This window comes from Balaenoptera musculus, chromosome 8 (assembly GCF_009873245.2).
Source record: "Balaenoptera musculus isolate JJ_BM4_2016_0621 chromosome 8, mBalMus1.pri.v3, whole genome shotgun sequence".
NCBI lineage: Eukaryota > Metazoa > Chordata > Mammalia > Artiodactyla > Balaenopteridae > Balaenoptera > Balaenoptera musculus.
Window position 1 is genome coordinate 12587119 of NC_045792.1, and position 16092 is coordinate 12603210.

At 45.1% G+C, this 16092-nt stretch overlaps 1 protein-coding gene across 14 annotated transcripts in view; it reads right to left on the bottom strand.

The window, feature by feature from the left end:
* Positions 1–6826: 6826 nt before the first annotated feature.
* The window catches only part of POU2F3 (POU class 2 homeobox 3), a 78025-nt gene continuing 68759 nt past the window's right edge, over positions 6827–16092 (bottom strand). For all 14 annotated transcript variants that reach the window (XM_036862551.1, XM_036862541.1, XM_036862538.1 and 11 more), the window contains 4 exons: positions 14745–14906; positions 9197–9263; positions 7984–8119; positions 6827–6996 (listed from right to left, as the gene is read on the bottom strand). In XM_036862551.1, the coding sequence (XP_036718446.1) occupies positions 6957–6996; positions 7984–8119; positions 9197–9263; positions 14745–14906 (405 nt within the window). In that variant the 3' untranslated portion in view covers positions 6827–6956. The remainder of the gene's footprint in view (positions 6997–7983; positions 8120–9196; positions 9264–14744; positions 14907–16092) is intronic.

The window sequence follows — 16092 nt, forward strand, 5'->3', positions numbered from 1 at the left end:
GCCAGAGCTGGACCAGAGACTGTTCAGAAAGAGGGCGGGAGGGTCCTCCTTCTTCGCGCAGGCCTGAGGGGGCGGGGCGGTGGTGGGGAGGGGTGATGATGACCTAGTGGTGACGTGAGACCTGCAGGCTGTTGCCCTTGCTTATGTGTTTGTTTGTTGTCTGTTTGTTAGAATAAATATCCATCCCCTCCCCCCACGACGGGACAGCCCATCCCATAACAAGTTGTAGAGCATCTACTAAGTGCTTGCACCCCTGCCAGGCACTGTGTGAGATGAAAGACATAGTCCCTGCCCTCACGCTTGAGTCTAAGTTGTGAAGCAAGCACACAAATGACTAATTTCCAGGGAAGCGCTCAGGCCTGAAAATTAGAGTTACATATTCCTTCTCATGTCAACCCTGTCACCAACTTGGCAGTAGAGTATAAGGCTTAAGGGTTAACCTGGCTCGGTTACTGACTGTGTATCTTTGGACAAGTTATTTTTCTGTGCCTCCGTTTTCTCATTCATAGAATGGGGATAATAATAATAGCTGTCTCATAAAGTTATCACAAGATTTCTACACACTTTACATGTGTAAAGTGCTTATAGCAATGGCTGGTGCATGGAAGTCGTTATATGAATGTTAATTATTGTTGTTGTTACCTCACTTTGGGTTAATCCTCTCTCCTCTCTGGATCTGTTTTAACATCAGGGAAAGTAAGTTTGAAGAGATAACCAAACATAAGTGTGGAGATGCAAATGGTGTAAAGAGGGCATCTGAGCTGATCAGGACAGGCAAAGGTAGCATGCTGAGGGGCCCAGACATTCTTAAGAAGAGAAGACCTGACCTTGAGCAGAATTGTGAGCATTTAGGCCATGTGTGGGAAACAATAAATAGTCTAGTTTGGGTCATTTGTCTTGCCAGCCCTTTAAGAGTAAGGATCACACTCTTTTCATTTTTGTTTCCCTAGTACCTGGTACAGAGGCAGGTGCAATAAATGTTTGCTGGTTGAATGAATGGGCAATGAGCCTGGAAATGTATATTGGAAGCATATTGAAGCTCCTAAACCTTAATGACCATCTAGACCACTTGGGAAGTGTTTTCAAAATACCCTTTGTTCAGGCCGCACCTTGAAGGTTGTGCTTTAGTAGGCTTGGTGTGACGCCCAGGAATCTGTATCTTTTAAAATCTGCCCATAGATCTTCAGATGATTAGTCACATTTGGGGACCACTGATGTTAGAGGACCTTAAATGACTGATGCCAGCCTAAGATGCCAGGCTGAGGCATCTTATTATGCAGATAATAGGAAACCTATGATGATATTGGGCAAAGGGAATAATTTTACCATGCTCTCCAAGTCCTTGCTACTCAAAGTCTGGTCCAGGGATCAGCAAAATCTGCATCACCTGAGAATTTGTTAAAAACACAAAATCTCAGACCCTAACCCCAGATCTACTGAATCAGAATCTGCATTTTAACAAAGTCCCCAGTGATCTGTATGCCCATTCAGGCAGTGGTTCTCCACCTTGACAGAACAATAGAATCACTTGAGGAGCTGTGCCAATTCCCTGGGCCACATCCCAGACAAAGTAAATCAGAATCTGTGTGAGGGTCAAATTTTTTTTCAAGTTTCCCAGGTAATTCCATTGTGCAACCAAAGCTGAGAATCACTGCTATATAGAGACTCAATGAAAATCAGTATAAGACGAATTGGAGAAGACAGCCTGTCACATGTGGGTTGGAAAAGACCAGATAAGAGGTAGTAATAGCCTGCAGGAAGAAAACAAGGAAAGATCCATTTCACTAAATGAACATATGGTATGCACATCTCAACTTTTTCCCCATTTGTTCTTGTTGCAGTATTGTTTTTTTCTTCTAGTATCTGAATCTGAAATTATCTTCTTGCTGCCACCATTTCCCAGGACAGAACAGAGTACATATTAGGAGTCTAAAGACTGAGGGGATAAGGGAAGGTGCTAGTTCTTCCAGTGGAGCCTTTATTGGGCCTTTATTCTGGGGTGACTGAGATTCCAGGTTCAAGCTCCATTACTTGGGATTAAATTTTATTAATTCACATATCTTTGGCCACAACCCTTGTTCCACCAAATCGTATGCTTGTCAAGTGTGGTGTCCCCCAGGAAAGTTCTGGGCTGTTAGAGCAGAGGACAGGAAGCTCTCCACCAATTTATTTGAATAACAATAACAATAATATCATAATAATCATGATAATAACAGATAACACTTATTAATGTATCAGGCATTGTTCCAAGCACTTTACATATATATATGTATATATATATATATAAATTCATTTAATTCTCACAAGAACTCTATGAGATGGATACTGTTGTTATCCCCATTTTACAGGTGAGAAACTGAGGCACAGAGCACTTGAGGAACTTGCTCAAGGTGACATGATTAATAGGAGGCAGATTTGGGTATGAACCCAGGCAATATGGCACTGGAGGTCATGCTCTTAACCACCAAGATAGTCTGCCTCCACTACAGATGGTACTACATTTTTCTATATTCACAGCTCCTAACGTCAGTGAAAGGCACTAGAAGTTGTTTAGAGGTTAAAAGAAAGCATTCAACTTTTAAAAACCTGAATTGCGTATTATGTACTAGTCGCAATGCTAGTCACGGGGATACAGAGAAAAAGACAGACTCAGCTACAAGGAGCTCCCCACAGTCTAGCATGAGAAGCAGGCGAGTCAGCAAAAGCAGTCCATGAATGTAGCAAGGGGATGCAGAGTGCACAGGGAGAAGAGGCAATGAACCGGCAACATGGGGCCTCAGGACAGGATTCCTAATTTGAGTCTGCGACTAAACTCATTCTCTGAGTTGGACCAAAAGCCCTTAGTATTGGGTGCCCACAGCTGGGTCTACCAGTCTTGAGTCAACTAAAGATCGAAGTTTTGCAAGTTCAAAAAGCAGCAGCAACAATTCTTTTTCCCTTTCCTTCCTCCTAAACAATGACTGGTGGTTGCCCTTTGATTCTCTGGTGCCTAATTAGACGCTGAAGAAGCTAACCAGGCTTCCGTTAAACTTGACTGGAATGATGAGTTTTACAGAATCTTGCAGACATGAAACGTGAATTGGTACCCACTTTCAGGTTTGACTCTGTTCAGCAACTGTCCAAGGCAATGGACAATGGAAGCTACAGGAGGCTGAGCAGTTAAGACTGTAATTCTGTTTATTTCTTTCATAAAAACCATGGTCAAATAGCCCAGAAATAGACCCCCATAAATACAGTCAACTGATCTTTGACAAAGGAGCAAAGGCAACACAATGGGACAAAGATAGTGTCTTCAACAGATGGAGCTGGAACAACTGGACATCCACACGTGAAGAAATGAACCTAGACTCAGACCTTACACCATCACAAAAGTTAACTCAAAATGGATCACAGACCTAAATGTAAAACACGAAACTATAAAACTCCTAAAGATAACAAAGGAGGAAACCTACCTGATGCTGGGTGTGGTGATGCCTTTTTAGATACAGCACCAAAGACAACCCATAAAAGAAATAATTAGCAAGCTGGACTTCACTAAAATTAAAGACTTCTGTGAAAGACAATATCAAGAGAATGAGAAGTCACAGACTGGGAGGAAATATTTGCAAAAGACACGTCTGATAAAGGACTGTTACCCAAAATATACAAAGAACTGTTAAAACTCAACAGTAAAAAACAAAACAACTTGATTAAAAAATGGGCCAAAAATCTTAATAGACACCTCACCAAAGAAGATACACAGATGGTAAATAAGCATGTGAAAAGTTGCTCCACATCATGTCACCAGGGAAATGCAAATTAAAACAACAGTGAGATACCATTATACACCTATTAGAATGACCAAAATCCTGAACACTGACAACAAAGGCTGGTGAGGATGTGGAGCAACAGGAACTCTGGTAACGTTACTGGTGGGAGTGCAAAGTGGTACAGCCACTTTGGAAGACAGTTTGGTGGTTTCTTACAAAACTAAATATACTCTTACCACACGATCCGACAATCACGCTCCTTGGTATTTACCCAAAGGAACTGAAAATTTATGTCCACACAGAAACCTGCATGCGGATATTTATAGCAGCTTTATTCATAATTGCCAAAATTTGGAAGCAACCCAGATGTCCTTCAGTAGGTAAATGAATAAATAAACTGTGGTACATCCAGACAAGAGAATATTATTCAGCATTAAAAAGAAATGAGCTATCAAGCTCATGAAAAGACATGAAAGAAACTTGAATGCATATTACTAAATAAGCCAACCTGGAAAGCCTTTATACTATGATTCCAACCATGTGACATTCTGGAAAAAGTAAAACTATGGAGACAGTAAAAAAGATCAGTGGTTGTAAGGTCATAGCAGGGAGAGAGGTGAATAGGTAGAGCACAGAGGATTGTTAGGGCAGTGAAAATACTCTATGATATTATAATGATAGATACACATCATTATACTATTGTCCAAAGCTGTAGAATGTACAACACCAAGAGTGAACTCTAAGGTAAACTATGGACTTCGGGTGATTGTGATGTGTCAGTGTAGGTTCATTATTGGTAAAAAAATTTTACTTTTTCGTGAGTGATGTTGATAATGGGGAAGGCTACGAATGTGTTTGGGCAGGAGCTCTATGGGAAATCTCCAAAGCTTCCTCTTAATTTTGTTGTAAACCAAAAACTGCTCTTAAAAAATAAAGTATTTTTTAAAGGGTCAAATGAGTGAAAACCAGCATCATGGACAGTGCAGGACATCAGCTTTCAGCACTCACCTGAGCAAGATGTCAAGGTGGCCAAGACTGCTGCAGGAAAGCATCAGCTCTGGCACCCATGTGTATGCAAGGAACAGAGCATACATACGTGTGCGTGTGTATGCACAGATATGCACAGATGGGCTCATGGGTGGCAGAGTAATTTCTTTACATACTTAAATTATTGCTGCAGGCTCCTCTTGTCTCTTTGATACATACCGAGCCCCTTTCAACTAGATCTTTTCTTGACAAAGTAACCACTACCAACAGGCTTTCTTCCACTTCATGACATGAAATATTAGTCTAAGCCCCATCCAAACATGAAAAACACTTAACTTATGGTTATTTAAGTAAGAATTTCTCCCTTGGATATTATTATTTGCAAAAATGTTTAATGCCAATTTAAGTTTCTTCCCTTCAGTCATTACATTTTTGAAGGGCCTCCCTTTCCCACCACAGGTCAATGTTTGCCTCAAAAATGGTAACTCTTTAAATTTTTATTAACCCAAGAAAAACCACAGGGATAGCTTCCTTGCCCCTCAACCCTCTCATCAAAAGTCACAGTGCATTCCAAAGCCAAATAGATTTGACTTTTGAATTATCCCTTGTCTCAAATGTCTATCACTTTCCATTGCGAACAATGAATAATTGACCTTCAGGACATCTGAGATATGAACTATTAGCCTCAGCCTTCACCTCTTAAAGTCTCCAAATGACTTGACCTTAAACATTTTCCATTCTCCCACTTACAAAATGAGGAAGCCAATCTCTTACCTACTCTGTCCTCAAGGCTGTTCTGTCAAAAAGAGTAGAAACTCTGAACTCTTTGGAGTCCTGTATTAATGTATATCATCTTTAGCATCAGTTCGGGGAGTCACAGACTTAATCCACCAATTTGAAACCCTTTCTCCATCCCGTTTCATTACATGCACTCACATGTCCCCCACAACAAAAGACCCAGAATAATCTAAACCTCTTCTTGCCAATAGTGGAATATTGTATATCATCACCATACAAATTTATTTAGGAACAGAGAGATTCCTTTGAATCTCATCATTTTCTTGGATATGCAGTCTCTAAAAAAAAAGTTACCATTTCTGGAATGGCTTCATGTTACATGTTTACACACTGGCCCACAAAGAAGGAGACTCAAGAAAGAATGTTCCTGCAGAAATCAACAAGGATTCCCAGCCCACGTGGGAACTCTTGTGGAAGCTAGCACGGTATTTCACACTTTGGTATTTTTTTTCCTTTCCTTTTCTTTCTTTTTTGTTAAAGAAGATAAAATATTACAGAGATCTTCAAAATTCACACCTGAGTTAAACATTTTGCTGGAAAATTCCACATTAAGGAGAGAAGAACATAATGCAAAAAAAGGAAAGGGCTATATATAGGTATTTTGCCAGCATAATTGTTGCGTGTGTGCGTTTGTGTTCTTCCTTCTGCACCAGGAGAAGGGAGAGAGGACAAGATAAGGAGAAATACAGGAAAGGATAGAAAGAACAAGCGTTCCTGAACTCTGGGGCAGACGGAGCAGACAGAAGAACACCTGTGGGCAGAGCAATGTGCCCAGGGGGCTGAGCGTGGCTCAGCGTTCTGTAAAGAGGAGGGAATTCGGAGAACACAATCATGAATGGATGTGGTTCTGGAAAAGGGGCGGGGCTAAAGAGAAAATAGGGTAACATGAAGACTCAGTCAGAAAGCTTTGCTGAACAGAGAAGACATCAGAGCTTTGGTGGAGACATCAGATTCAAATCTTTTCATACATTCTAGAATCAGTTCGGAGATTGTGGCTAAGTTCAGAGTCAAAACCTTCTCTCCCCTCTGGTGGTTTGGCACCAGGCAAATGGCTGTGCCCAGAATGAGCTGGAGATGAGCTGGAGAATAATGGCAAGAGGTCCTTTTTGAAAGACCACAGTCGCAGTGAAGCCATCTGACATATTTGGAACGAGAGGAGAAGGGCACAGGCAAGGAAGGTAAAAATGGTCACCTCCTAGGAGGGCTGTGCGTTTCAAGAGCACTAGGAGGCAGCACAGGGTTCGGTCACAGTTTGGATCTCCAGAGGCCCTTGCTCCTGAAGAAGGCAAGAGTTTGGGTTCATTGATAGTGGAGATTCTCTTCTACTCTCCTGAAAGTAATCTGTCCATACAGAGAAGGCGTGACTCCCTTCCTTCCAGTGGGGAATACAGGGCCAGGTGGCATAGGAGAAACTTTTTGGTCTCAGTGGAGGTAGGTGGGATGATTCCATCGGTACCAAGATCTAGAAGGAAGGAAGAAACAAGTCAATCGGACAGCTTCTAATGAGGAGGGAAGATGGGAATGAGCAGTGAGTATTAGCAGGTATGTATGGGGCGGGGGGGTGATGAAAATGTTCTGGAATCAGATTATGGTGACAATTGCACAACCCTGTGAATAAACTAAAAAGCACTGACTTGTACACTTTAAAATGGTAAATTTTATGGAAAGTGAATTATATCTCAAAACAATTCTTTAAAATGTACATTATATGTTTTTCTCTCTCTTTTTTTTTTTTGGTGGAGGTGTCTGAGGCGCTCCAACCTTTCGGGCTGTGCAACAATTGGCCCATAAGAGGCGGCTGCCTTGTTGAACAGTCTGGGTTTGGACAAGTGGGTTCATTTCTTCCGACAAGCTCAGGTCTTCAACCAATCGCCTAACTTGCAAATCTCTGTTTTGTTCTGAATCGGGGAAGGATCTCTCGAGGCATCCGCTGAGAACACTTCTTAGGGTAGATTCTTTGGTTCATTAATCAAAGCTTGAGAGGCTGCTTTTCCCGCTGCATCCCGGGTGGGAGCACGAGGTTAGGGGGTAGCACCCACCCTCCTGCTCTCACGGTGTCAGCCATGCTGGAGGAAGCTCAGGCTCGGGGCAGAACACCCCAGAGCAGAGGAGCTGGCCTGGAGGGGAACTCCTCAGCCCAGGGAAGGACCTGGCCCTTTCTGACAGGAGGGTTTGGAAATTTCCACCCTCCCAGTGAGGAGGGACATGTTGGCTTTGTTGACATCAGCTCCTTGCCAGGACTGCTCACTGGCTGAGGCTTCTCTTTTAAATCCCACTCCCTAGGGAGAGAGGCCAGTCTGGCGCTCCACGCTGCCCCCTCCCTGCCACCCCCATCCCCCTTGGCCAGCCCCGTGACAAGCTTTCCTTCCCAAGGTGTTGACCCAGATGCAGCTCCTCACATGTCCCTCGGCCCCGCTGAGGTATCTCTGGGCTCTCCCCTCCGCCTCACCCTGAAGAGTTAAAACTGGTGGAGGAGTTCACAGCCACTTTGGAGTTATTTTGAGATGCAGTAGGGCTGCTGGCGTGGAGTCCTGGGCCAGGAGACGAAGGCCTGCTGTTGTTCCCAGAGGAGCAGGATGACGTTACTGAGAACCAGGAGAGGCAAAAACAAGGGGGAAACAATGAGGCTGGGTCTGGGGACCTCGTGACATTCAGACATGCATCCTCCAAGGGGGCTCACCCTGTCCCTAGCCGCCACCCATCTGCCCAACTCCTACCATGTTAGCATCGACACCCGGCCCCAAAGGGGCCCTCATCATACACGCTCTCCTCGGCCCGGGCCCTGGAGAGTGGCATGGCTGGTTCTACGAGTCCCAGACTAGCCAAAACACAGGAGATACAGATGCCAAAATCATCCTACTCCAGGACACGCCCTGGGCTGGGTATACGCAGCCCCAGACCACGGGGCAGGATGAGCAAAAGAACCAGAAGCCTTGGAAAGGAAGAGAGGAGGAAAGAAAGCAAAGTGCTCAGGGAGGAAAAGAGAAGCTGAGAGCACAGGTAAAGACGGCCAGCCTCTCTGACGTTGCCATCTCCAGATGGTTCGTGGTCTTCCAGAAAGAACACAACCAGGAGTGAGGAGGCCTGGGCCATTCGCTAAGCAGCTCTGTGGCCTGTGGCAACTTGTTTCACTTCCCTGCATCCCCTTTTCGACCTCTGTAATATGGCAGATTTGGATTAAACTGTATTTGAGTTTCCCAAACAGCATTCCGTGGAGAAGGTGACATATATTTCACCCTCCAACCTAAGATGCTTTGAAGGGTCGAAGGCACTGGTATTGATAATTATGTCAGGACAAGGGACTGTCAGACACTGGGACTGTCATATGGTCATCCTCTCTAGTTCTTTGAAATGCTTTGGAATACTCTTTGAAAAATAGAGTTCTGTAGAAAATTGGTTTGGAAAACCTTGCCTTCCATACAGCTCATTTGTATGGAGAAAGTGTGGCAATTAAAACAAAAACAAACACTTGTTCAAACTTTGCCTACCCAGCATTTCCTAAACTTACTTGATCACAGAAGCCTTTTCTTCCTAGCACAGATTTTAACATCTTTTGAAATACGTTTTGGGAATGCTGACTTAGGTAGGTACCTCTCAGTTCTAGTATCCCATTATTTAAAAGAATTCTGGTACTATTCAGAAACCTCATTTTTAGAGCTCACCTGTTCCAGGCATGGTGCTGTGGACAGGAGGGACAGAGAGGGGCCCCAGAGACCCAGAGGGAGACACCTGAAAGGCAACAGAAGCTTATAAATGTCCACTTCTGCTTCCTTCTCCCACCTCTGGCACTTCTCCTAGGATGCTGGGCCCCAGACTCTGCAGAGACAGGGCTCAGCTTCCTGGATGACTTCCTAATCCCAAACCTGCACTCTGTGCCTTGTTTCATAGGAAGGTCTCTGGACCACGTACAGCACCCAGCTCTGGCTCTGCCCTGCTCCCGCGGCTCCCTGCTGCTGACACCAGGCCCTGCCCTCCCTGCTGTGTGTCCCCTGGCAAGGTCTCTTGGGCACTGCCAGGCTGAAGCTGCCCTGCTCAAGTGCTCCGGTGATGAGAGGACCATGCCTCCTGGACCCTGCTGTGGCTGACACTGCTGGATGGCTGTCTATTTTCCAGTCCCTTCTTCTTCCTTTTGTAAAAAATATTTATTTATTTTATTTATTATTTATCTATTTAGGCTGCGCCAGGTCTTAGTTGCGGCACGCGGACTTCTTAGTTGCGGCATGCGTGTGGGATCTAGTCCCCCGACCAGGGATCGAACCCTGGCCCCCTGCATCGGGAGTGTGGAGTCTTACCCACTGGATGACCAGGGAAGTCCCTCTTCTTCTTTCTTAAAAGACCCCTGCACTTGCTCAGGGCAGCAGAGCCCCCAGCCCTAACCACCCTGTTTCAGGCTTCCCATCTTGATGCATGAGTGGACCATCCACTCTCCCGAGGTAACTGGAGGAGATGAACTGCAGTCTCTGAAGCCTTTCATCTTGCCCTGGATACATCATCAACTCTGAGTTTGGAAGGGACCGAAGATGATTTAGCTTAACCTCCCACGCAGTTCAGGAATCCCCCCCCCGTCAGTATTACTATCCTAGCACAACCTGCAACAAGACGTAATAAAAAGAATAGACATTGTGGCCCAACAGATCTGGGGGTGAGCCCTGGCTTCACCACTGTCTGTGTGATTTGGGCAAGTTACTTAACCCCACTGAGATTAGGTTTTCTCATCCATAAAATAGCAGTAATACCTCCCTCATATTTTCTTTTAATTAAGATTTAATGAGATAATGTCCGTAAAGCTTCCAACTCAATCCCTGGCCAACAGCGCAAGGCTGTTAGTTCCCTTCCTTCCAGCAGGAAGCTGTCAACTGTTGTGTGTTTCTAGCTAGAAACTGTTTATTTCTTCATTTGAGCTGAACCCTGCATACTTTTCCTCCCCCTTATTCTTCTCATGCTGACCTGGGACGCTCAGATCAACCTTTACAAAGGATCTTGCAAGGAAGTTCTGCTCAGGGAGCTGTGATTGGCGATCCTCCCCTCCCCAGTTTGGAACATCCCATCCCGACAGGATGCGGCATGTACTCATTTCCTAATTAATCAGCAATTGTTCTGCTGCTTTCATTTACCTGCCCTTTTACAAGGAGCCTCCTCAGTCGGCTGGGGCCCACCAAGGGTGGAGACAGGTGTGGAGCAGCGTGGTAAGAGGTAAGAGATGTTATCGGTAATCTCTCTCTTCTCCTCCGCCCCTCCCTGCTGCCACACACCCAGAAATTTGTTGTTGTTTTTAAACAAATAATTATTTAGTCACTGCGACCAGCTTCTTCTGCTTCCTTCTGGAGACAGACTATACGTATGCAAGCAGACATAGATATGGTTCCTTTAACATTCTGTATATAAATGGAAGCATTCTGTGCACACTGGTCTGAATAATTTTGCCTTTGTTTTTTCCTGCCTTCTCTCTCTGTCTCATTCTTTTTTTTTTTTTTCCCCTTAACTGTGTATCTTAGAGATCATTTCACATCAGAAGCAGAAGAAACTATGTCCTAGTCCCACGGAGAGTGTCCCAATGAGACCTGAGGAGAAGACAGGATTAGAACATTTTCTCTAGTCTCTTCCTTCAGGATGCCACAAGTATTAATGTGATTATTTATTTAACATCTTTCTCCCCCACTAGGCTGGGGAACTCATGAGGGCAGGATGATGCCTGCGTGGTCCCCTGCTGTGTCCTCAGTGTCTACTGCAGTGCCTGGAACTTTGCAGGTGTTCAGTAAATATGTGTTGAATGCACGATGAGAACCCATGACACTCCTTTACGGCTCCTCCGTGCCTCCCACCACTTTCCTCCACGTTGGTGCCCCAGGCTGGGATTGAACCAAAGTGATAACTACCTCCCATCTGTTCTAAACAAAGCCCCATGTTTAAAGATTCTGACTCTCTTATGACATGGTTCAGTTCCCTTAACATGGTCTACAACGCCCTACATGATTTAGCCCCCGCCTACCACTCCAGCTTCCTCTTTCACACACTCTCTCTCACTCCTCGGGTTCCATTCCAACCTTCTTTGCTTCCTCTCCCCACCCACCCCAGCCTCAGGACCTTTGTACACACTGTTTCCTCTGCATAGAATGTTCTTCCTGACACTATCTCCACCCTTCCGTCCTGTCTCCCACCGCAACTCAGACCTTTTCCCCATTCAAGTCCACTCTTTCTTCTGCTGTCAATTTGAGCATCATTCCTCAGAGAAGCCCCTGACATCTGGACTAGGTTAGGTCCCTCAAATACCCTCACATCTTCTCTGGAGGCTTCATCACAAATTGCATTTGTTTAATGTCTGTTTTCCTTGCTAGACTCTAAGCAGAGATCACCAGTAAGTATCCTGTGCACCACCATATCCCAGTGCCAAAGAGATGGTGGGTGCTCAGTAAGTATTTAAGACAGCAATGGTGAATGAATATCGCATTGTCTCCAACCTAAAACTGTCAACGGTTCTTCATATCTTTGAGAGTAATTTAGCGTCCACGACCCACCATGATCTAGCTCTCATCAACCTCTCTGTCTTAGTCCTAAACCCTTAGCTCCAGCCAGACCAAAAGGCTTGTGATTCCCCAAATGCATCATGTTGTTTTATAATTCCATGCCTCTCACACACTGTTCCTTCTGCCAGCTATGCTGTTCTTTTTGCTAAGTCCTAGTCTGTTCTCCAAACAAATCAGGGGGTTAGCCCTCCCACACCCCATTCTGATTTGGGGGTCTTTCATCTGTGCTCCCAAAGCACTCTTGCAGGGCTCTTCACATCTGCTTCACCCCTCCATGTACTTCATTGCAATTTTTTGCATTTTCTGGTTCCTCCTTCTCAGTTTCTTTCCTTGGTGCTCCCCCTTTGCCCATCCCTCTAAAGCTAGTGTTCCCCAGGGTTGAGACCTCAACTTTCCTCTTTGCTTCCTCTGTACAGACTCCACAGGTGAGCTCCTCCTTACCCAGGATTCCAACTACCACCTGTGTGCTTATGACTCCCAGTCCATTCCTCTGTCTTAGCCTTTCCTCCTGACCTCCAGACCCATTATTCCAAGTGCCCAGGGGCATTCCCACTTGGGTGTCCCACAGGCCTCTCTGTATATCATAATGATGTAAAGAATTGAAATCATCATTTTTTCCTACTCCTAAGCCAGCTCCTCCCCCTGTGTTTAATTGTTCCATCTACAGCACCAGCTTCTACCCAATCAGCCCAGCCTGAATGCTGACAGTCATCCCAGAGTATTCTCTTTCCTTTATCGCTCTCCCTGCCCCACCCAGTTTTCAATTTATTAACCAAGACCTAATAATTCTACCTTCTAATTATCTCCTGAATCTCTCCCATCCGCTTCATTCTTACCAAATGGGTTTGCTTCAGCCCTTTTAATGTCTCTGCTGGATAACTGCAGTCACATCTAACTGGTCTCTTTGAAACTAAATGTGATGCCTCTCAAACCACCCTTTATAACTACAGTCAAAGTGATCGTTCTAAAAAGCAATCAGATCACACTAATGCCCTACTTCAAATCCTTCAGCAACTCCCCAGGGCTTCAAGTTCCTTAGCCCTGCTCATAGCCCCTTCTGTCTGGCCCTTGCTGATCTATCCAGCCTCATCTTTCAACATTCCTCCACGTGGAACCACCTGCGATTCCGTGCATATGCCCTCTTCTCCCTCCTCCATACCGCTGTTCTCATACTATCCCCCTGGGGGAATTCCACCCCTCACTTATTTGCCTCTTCACTCTTTCTTGTCTTTTTAGACTCAGCCCAGGTATTAATTATCTCCTTGGGGAAGCCTTCCCTAACCACCACCTCCCAAGGCTTTGTTAGCTGCTACTCCTAAGTTCTCCAAGAGAAATCATCATGTTGTTTATCATTTGTTTATTTGTCTGTCTCTTCTGCTAGGCAGTGAGGTGCTCTGGGACAGGGAACAAATATTACTTATTTGTGCATCCCCAGCACTCAGCACAAAGACCAAAACATAGTAGACGGTCAATAAATGTATGGTGAAAGAATAAACAATAGTATAGTTTTATGAAATAGCTACGTCCCACCCAGAATGAGGCTGAATCTCACCCATCCTTGAGTACTAAAAGACAGAGGACAACACCATTATCCCCAATTCCCTTAACCTTCAACCATCACCATCCCTAGGGTTGAAGAAGAACCTTCCCCCTCCCCCCCACCCTCCAGGCACCATCTCTCTCCTAGATGGAGAAGACATTACATATCCTCCAAACTTCCCATTCTGCCTGAACTTCAAATTATTCCCAGCCCTGACTTCTCCCCCTTGAACTCCAGAATCACAGATATAACTGTCTGCATGACCCTTCCTCTTGGATGCCTAGGAGGTAAGTCTAACTTAATACGACCAGCTCTGAATACTTAGTCTTTTTTCCCCCTCAAACCTGTTCCTCCTGCAGTCTTCATCATCTCAAAAAATGGCAGCACCTTCCAAGTAGCTGCTCAGGTCACAACCCTTGAAGTCATCTTGGCCTTATTTCTCACACTCCATATCTGAGCTAACAGCACATCTTGTTGGCTCGTGGTTGAAATACATTCAGAATCCAGCCACGCCTCCTCACCACCATGATCTCCACCTTAGCCCAAGCCTCCACCACTCTCAGCCTGATTGTTGTAATTCTCAGGCTGGTATCCTGCCTCCACACAAATTAATCTCCACATAGCAACCCATGTCAGTTCTCCAGTGGCTTCTTATTTCACTCAAACTAAAAGCTAAGGTCCTTTCGATGGCCTCTGAGACCGTGGTGAATGGCTTCCTGTTACTTCCCCGTTACTTCTCTGACTTCATCTCCCACTTCTCACCTCCTTCCTCACCCTGCCCTGGTGACACTGGCTTCCTTGCTGTTCCTCAAACATGTCAGGTCTTCTCATTTTCTGATTTCTCTACATGGAACACTCTAACCCTCAGATATTTCGTTCCCTTTCAATACTTAGATCCCTTCTCAAATGTCACCCTATCAGAGAGGTCTTTTCTTACCCCTCTACTATAAAAGCATCTCCCCGTAATCGCTTTCTATCTCCTTATCCTTCTTTATATTATATGTATTTTGTATACAGCATCTCTTTGTTTATATATTTATTCCTTGCTCTCCAACCCCCATCTTCTTTAGGACGGGGAGGACTCTTTGCCCTCCAGGCTTCATCTCCCCCAATGCTTGGCAGGCAACTTGGCTCCTGGCCACTCACCAGCCGGGAACTGTACATGGGTGATTTGATGGGTGTGGCCACGGGGCAGTTGATCCGCTTCTCCTTTTGGCGTCGGTTGCAGAACCAGACCCTCACCACCTCCTTCTCCATGGATAACTGCTCTGCAATCATGGAGATCTCCTCTGAGCTGGGTTTGGGGTTCTACAGAAACCAAAGGGATAGAGTAGTCAGGAGGAGACGGGAATAGGATCAAGAACTGTGCGTGGGGAACAGATGTTCCAAAGAAGCAGGATAGAACAATAGATGGAGCAAAAGCTTTAGAATCGGACCTACGATGGAATAGTGGCTGGAGCACTTACTCTGTGGCCTTAGGAAACTTTCTGAACCTCTCTGAGCCTCAGTCTTATCATCTATGAAATGAGAGAAATAATGCCTACCGTATAGGATGATTATGAAGATTAAATGAGAAAATGTGTATAAACTGCCAAGCACAGGGCCTGACACAGGGTGGAGGCTCTTCTCTCACTCCTTCTTCAGAAGTTCTGAAAAGAGGAGCCCACTGATGAGTTAGGTAGGGCAGGCAGAATCCCCAGAACACACGCTCCCTTCTGTTCTTTCCTCAGAATCTGATACCCTTCTCTCGCGTCATTTCTTGCTGCCTACCTCAAAATAGGAAATGATAAAGTTAAAACATGTGGACCCATCAAGACCATAGAGGAGACGTGTGTGTGTGTGTGTGTGTGTGTGTGTGTATATATATATATATATACACACACACACACACACACATTCCAATACATATCCATCACTCCTTTGTTCTGACCCCTCCTACCCCCACCCAATCTTTGTTCTTAACTCCCTTCTCTCCCTTCTGCACCCTCCCTTACTCTTGCTGCTCTGAGAAACTTAATCAGAAGGAAAAGCCAGGTCTTGTCACCCTGCCAGCAGTATGCAGCCATCAGGTCCTGAGTCATATGTGCTGGAGAGTCTGCTGGAGAGACAGGAGTCCTGGAGGCCTGGGGCCTGCAAGGTGGAACTAGGCCACAGGCGAGCCCTTTAGGGACTATGCCGTGTGGATGGAAGCTCTGGAGGCTGGTACCTAAGGGATCCTGATTAGAGGCTGTTTAGACCACACCTGTTTATCACTCTTCTCTTCCCCAGCTCCCCCGGGGCACATAACTGGTATTATTAGCGTCCACAGATTGGCTCAAGAATATACTTTTGCTGCAAGTTCAAAAAGGTGTCTGTATGTAATATGACTACAAATATTTAAATGTATGAAGAAGAAAGAAATAGAAGGACGTGCATTTAGATGGCATTTGGTGGTGGATTTTTTTCCTGCTTCCCTGCATTTTCCAGATTGTTTACAATGAGCATTTATTATATA